General features: G+C 36.2%; 1 protein-coding gene across 1 annotated transcript; it reads right to left on the reverse strand.

Moving 5' to 3' along the window:
* Window positions 1-5020: 5020 nt before the first annotated feature.
* Window positions 5021-5971, reverse strand: LOC107639491 (putative protein phosphatase 2C 25). The gene is made up of 3 exons (XM_021121370.2): window positions 5609-5971; window positions 5214-5379; window positions 5021-5046 (listed from the first exon to the last, which is right to left on the reverse strand). The coding sequence occupies exons 1-3, from the start codon at window positions 5969-5971 to the stop codon at window positions 5021-5023; spliced, it is 555 nt and encodes a 184-aa protein (XP_020977029.2).
* Between the last annotated feature and the right edge of the window lie 268 nt (window positions 5972-6239).

Below are 6239 nucleotides of genomic sequence, written 5' to 3' on the forward strand. Positions count from 1 at the left end.
CCTTTTTGAATTGCATGATTTGGCCCACCATGTGATTTGAACTTTTCTCTTCGATTAGGCAATTTCTCAGTGGATAATGTGCATTTATCTTAATGCATTGTGCTTCTTGATTATATACATCCATATGTTTTTGGCTTGAATGCTTTCATGCTTCTTTATTGCTTGTTTGGTTGTTTTGACCCACAAGTTTAGAGCATCTCAAGCACACTAGAATGAGTGAAGTGCGTGTTCTTCTTTTGTATAATTGTGGCATAGCTCTCTATGTTGGTGTGTGTGTTCTAAACCGCGCGCAACTTAGAATGCACACTCACTTTTATTCAGGTCACACATTGGGTCACTCACTTCACTCTAGTGAATTACCTCATTCTAACAATGTACGCTTCGTTGCTTTTGTATTTTCTCATCTTACCGTGTTATATTTTTGTTTTTCATGAATGATGCACCACAAGCAAACACGGAAGCGGGAGGAAGAACACGTAGCACCAGTTGACCAACCAGCTGAAGGTAGCAACCCGGAAAGTCGTCCTGCCCCCTTACTCATCTTTGAGTGCACCGAGGACGGTGCAAAATTTTAAGTGTGGGAAGGTCGTCCGACCAGTCGGCGTTCTTAGGTGACAAATTTCTAATCCCAACACTTTTGCATTTCATTTTTAGGTCTTCTAGGATTTTTAGTTGCATTTTCTTGTTTTTCATACATATACACAATAAGCTTAGTCAAAATAATGAAATCTTTTTCAAGGATTTTATCTATAGGGCACCCCAATTGATTGAAAATTTTTTTTTATAGAACTTGCTTGAATTACACATTGTGGATCATATTTTGAGCTAAGAACATAAGCATGTGAGATTTGAGCCTAATTGTGTGGTTACATCTTATAACCACTTATTTTCATTCTTGTGTGCATTATTCTCTTTCTATGATTGTAATCTATGTCACCCACGCGTACGCGTGAGTAGAGGTTTTGGCCAGCGACGCGCACGCGTCAGTCACGCGTATGCGTGACGCTCGGCACGTGACCCACTTAAAGTGAAATTGCTGGGGGCGATTTCTGAGCTACCCAGGCCCAAATCTTGCTAGTTTTTTAGGGTATTTCATGTAGAATTCAAGCTTGAGCAAAGGGGGAGCACTTAGTTGTAGCTTAGCATCATGTAGTTTAGTTTCTAGAGAGAGAAGCTATCTCTTCTCTCTAGAATTAGGGTTCTTAGGCTTATTTCCATCTTAGATCTAGGTTCAATCTATTGTTCTCATCTTGTTTCCTCTACATTTTCATGCTCTAGTAGTTTGATTCTCTTAGTTTTCATGTTAATTTCCCCTTCATGCCTCTTTTATGTTAATGAACTCATGTTGGATTTGGATCTCTTTTAATGCAATTTAATGTTTGATGTTCTTTTATTGTGAATTGAGTTGTGGATTTTACTTTCCTTGCAATTGGTAGTTGGTAGATCTTATTATTCTTGCACATTTATTATGCTTTCCTTTTATGCCTTCCAACTGTTTGACAAAATGCTTGGTTGGATGTTAGAGTAGCTTTTTGAGCATTCTTGGCTTGGAAAGAGGCATTGGGCAATCTTCAGTCATTAATATCCAATTTAGATTGGAGATCTAGAATTGTTAGTTAATATTATTTCCATTGACTCAAACTTCTTGCTAATTTAATTAGTGAGTTGATTAAGATCTTTGGGATTGAGATTGACTAGTCTTGTTTGACTTTCTCTCATGGAAGATAACTTACATCTTCTTCCAACATTGGAGATGACGAAATAGGATAAATTCTTGTTAATTATTGTTATTAGTGACTAGGATAGAAAGCCTATATTCTCAACTCTTGCCATGAATGTCTCTCTTTATTACTTGCTTTCTTTACTTGCTTGATTTACTTTTCTTGTCATTTAATCTCTTGCCCCTTTATAAACCAAACCCCTAGCATTTTCATAGCCAATAATTGACCACTTCATTGCAATTCCTTGTGAGACGACCCGGAGTCTAAATACTTCGGTTAATTTTCATTGGGGTTTGTACTTGTGACAACCAATATTTAAATTTGATCGAGGATTATTAGTTGGTTTGGAACTATGCTTACAACGAATTTTTTATTTCTATAAGAGAAATTCTAGATTGACGATAAATCTACTATCAACCGTGCATTAATTAAGTGTGGGGGAGGTTCGACAACTTTGAGGGTGTAAAATTTTCTTCTTGGACACTTTGCAATACCTTTTAGTTCTTTTCCTTCATTTTTTCAATTTTGTTTTTATTGCACTTTACTTGGTTTGTTTGTACATATTTCTTTAGTGCTTATGGTTTTATGGTAGTGAATATTTCCATGTTGCATGATAGAGTAAATAAGTTTGGTAAAACAACAAGAAATTTTCATGAAACCTTTCTTAGGGTGTGCCATTGATTGAATTGAAAAAAAATTATTTTTCAACTTGCTTGGAGTATTCTTTTCATAGAACATAGAAAAAGAGCTAGAACAACCACTACAAGAAAATAAGATTTCTGCCACGCTTTTTGAGCTATCGGCATGCTTTTGAAAGGGTCACATCTGCCAGCGTATCGGTTGCTCTATCATCACGCTTTTTTGGACCTATTGGTATGCTTTTTTTGGCACGCTTTCATCTCTTGTCACGCTTAAAAAGCGTGGCCATAGGTATTAACCTATAGCTACGCTTGAGAAGCGTACCAAAAAGTGTACATATCGCCATGCTTTTGAAGTGTACCGATTAGGTTGGTTTTGGCTACACTTAAAAAGCGTGCCGATAGAGCACATACAGCCACGCTTTTGGCTCACCAACTAAAACCTTTTGCCACACTTTTAAAGCGTGGCTTATTCCTTTGTCAAATTAAAAAAAAGGAGAAAATTAGAAAGTATAAAAGAATTGATTTTTTTATTAATTTACATGAATTATTTACATGCTATAATTATAATTAAAAAATTAAATTCTATAACAACTAATAATTGAATTAGGACAAAATAAATTTATCATTAGAACTTATGAGATCACTAAAACTATCCAATTTGTGGCTAATTGATGATGAATCCCGAAAGAGAAGCTCCATTTACTTCACTAACAACTATCCAATTCTTTGTCAAAGAATTGTTCTGTCATTTACTTCACCTTTGGGTCTCCTCTATCCAGTCAAGAATATAAGAACAATCTTCCCGCTTCAAAAAATTCCCTTCACAAGAAAGTAAATGTTAATGTTGTTCCAACAAGAAATATATTCAATATTGTGTTTGTACACACATCTTCTGCACACAATCTAAACTAGTTAAGACATAGATGTTGGCTGAGGACACAGAATTGTTCTGTCATACCCAAGTTTTGTATTTTGTGTTGATCAAATAAGAAAGGACATGAATCTTCACATAATTACTACCTGAAGAATGTCCAAGCATATATTACCATGAACATCTACATTTGGATGGAAGCAGGTGCTTTCAAATTTGACCTTTGGAGCCTTAAAAAGAGTAATCATTGGGAAACGAAAGTGACAACTTGTACTCAGTTCCTTCAAACACAGGTCTTTACTTCCTGTTATTTTTCCTTTCCAGCAGAATATGTTGTCCTTCTCAGGAAACGCAGATATACCTGAATCTCTGCTCATCTAAAATTCCCATGAACACAAAACAAGAGAAAGATCATATATATGTAGTGGGCATATAAGCTTCTTACCATTAGCGCCATCAGTTCAGATTGCAATCTGTTCAATAACAATGGCCACAAAACAATTAAGGAGTTAGAAAGAAACAAGTACTTTAAGATATAGGAACACAAAAGAATCAAAACTCCATTGCGAAAACTCAACCCATAAAAAAGAACGTGCTTTCTTTTTAGAATAATGTAATAAAGATGAAACAATACATCTTTAAAGGAAAAGACAGAGAACAAGAAGGAATTCATGATTTTAAATAACAGAAGTTCTCCTTTTCTAATGTTATATGGTAAGGGCTGCATCTGAAGTATGTTAGGCTGAGCATTATTGACCTGTAGTTCACCCTGACTTCTATATCCAACTGTATTAGAGAAAATATAACAAAAACATATTCCATTGATTTAAGTAAGATGTTAGACACTTCACATACAAAAATTAGCTCAACTACTAACTGAGATGTCTAAAATCAGTGCACCTGGCCCTGGTACTACTAGAGACGAAGTGCCAACACAAAATTGAACTGATTCCAGCATCTTACTGATCACCTAATACAACAATCCTAGCAATCAGAACAAGAAGGAAAATAATAAATTGTTTGTTTCAAACAGAATAGAGTTCTACATAATAGTTGAGAAGTCAATGCTCAAAGTAGTCATGTCAAAAGTGCTGAAAGTTTCACCTTAGCAAATATTACATGATTCTACATTTATGACATGTTTAAAACAAACTCCTAGAGTAGGGGAAAAAAAGATAAGAAGCTTAACTATTTCATTTTTAGCCATTCAAAAATCTACCAATAAGAGGAACTAAAAGATCAGGGAGTACAAAAATGATGCTTGACATTCAGATGACGCCCATAGGAATTTGATATTCCCTTCTGTTGTTCACTACAAGCTTTATTTTGCATCTATCACATGTTTCATGTGCAACATAAGAACATAGTTAGAGAAACTTACCATCTTCAATTTTCTGAGTTCTCTTCTGGCCATATTTGGACAGATATTTTGAAAACTAATCGTGCTTGTGGCCGATCCTGATAGATATTACAATAGTCCAACTCAAATCATACCTGAATATATACATGTAATTTTTTAGTTCACCTGGTCCTTATTATTTTATTTCAGTTTACATATATAGCTAAGATTTTCTTCTATTTTGAAATTATTGAAACTTATGGTTTGAGAGGTTAAATATACAAGTCAATACATTATCACAAAAGCATGCCTTGAAGATATCAATAAATTATAGAAGGTTTGAGAAGAAGATGAGCAGCGCTGAGAAGAAAGGAGCAGGGGAAGAATAGGAGGAGCAATGCCAGTGCGCCACCACAGGACAGGCAAAGCACTAGCAGTTCAGCACCACCTAGCAGCAACGGAGCACTACCACAGCTGCAGCAGAACAAAACCAAATATCCAGAAGTTTAGAGAGAGAAAAAACCTAAATCCAAATATCATAATAGAATAAAAAACAGTTTAGAATAGAAAAATCAGAAAAAAATGAAAAACCACGAAAATCAAAACAAAAAATCAAATTCAAAAACAAATAATCAGATCACTTTTCAAGAAAGCAGAATCAGTCTTGACATAACCGTGCTTCACAACCTCTTCAATGCTATCTTCTTCGCTAAGAATCACTTCATCTAACACATTCTTTTCTAACTTATTTGCCACAAATTTGGCAGCCTTTGCACCACCGTGCCCATCGAAAATTCCAAAAAATGCCTGCATTCATCATATCCAAACAAATTTTGCTAATTAGATTTTCTCCAAATCCATTCCACCTAGGGTTACATTCATTATGGTCCTTCCCTATAATTCATGAATCCCATTAACAAATAAAAACCCTAAATCATTGACCAAACCCATCCACAAAATTCGAATAATTCATCTATGTTCAAACAAATTAAACATTCCAAAAACAAATTAAAAAGAAAAAGTAAAATTTTGTTACCAGTTTTTGTTGTCCGCATAGGTTATCAGCAGCAGAGTAGAGATCTTCCATGTGCTCCCTCCTCCTTCTCTTGCAATAAATAGAGAAGGCATCACGCTCTTCCTCCACAACATCACGCGGCGCCGTAGCAGAGGGTATGGGCGGAATGCCAAAGGCCAAGGAGCTAACAGGTATATCAAGCCTAGCAGGCCTCCTCCTTTCCAAAACGGTGCCATTTGGTGACGTAGCAGAAGCTAAAACAACAACAACACCGGAAAGCGAAGCTGGAATAGGCGGCTTGGGAAGACGAAGATGCAACAGCGAAGAAGAAGAAGCGGGAGAAGAGCAAGATGACACCGTAGCTGCGACTCGCGAAGGCGCCATGAGAGCGATGATGAACCCACCATTGCTACTACCATCCTGCGTGTCTGTGTGAGAAGGATGGAGGAGGAGTGCTCGAATGAAGAAAACGAGGGAGAGAGGGAGGCACTGCTGCAGCGTGAATTAGGGTTAGGAGAATGAGAAATAAGTGTTTGTTGATTGCATTCTTACTCTTAGACTTAAAAAATTAATTTTTTTCAGAATCTTTTGGCCACGCTTTTGAAGCGTGCCAAAAAAGTTACAAGAAATGGCCGCGGTTTTAAAACGCCAC

This window comes from Arachis ipaensis, chromosome B4, assembly GCF_059453495.1.
Source record: "Arachis ipaensis isolate K30076 ecotype BB chromosome B4, ASM5945349v1, whole genome shotgun sequence".
In the NCBI taxonomy this organism is placed as follows: domain Eukaryota; kingdom Viridiplantae; phylum Streptophyta; class Magnoliopsida; order Fabales; family Fabaceae; genus Arachis; species Arachis ipaensis.

Bases quoted from the DNA above. Each gene is read 5' to 3' on its own strand.
- LOC107639491 (XM_021121370.2), bottom strand. From the start codon at position 5,971: ATGGCGCCTTCGCGAGTCGCAGCTACGGTGTCATCTTGCTCTTCTCCC. The intron at 5,380-5,608 runs GTAACAAAATTT...TGATGAATGCAG, and splicing joins TATGCGGACAACAAAAACTG to GCATTTTTTGGAATTTTCGA. The intron at 5,047-5,213 runs GTGATCTGATTA...GTTCTGCTGCAG, and splicing joins TGATTCTGCTTTCTTGAAAA to CTGTGGTAGTGCTCCGTTGC.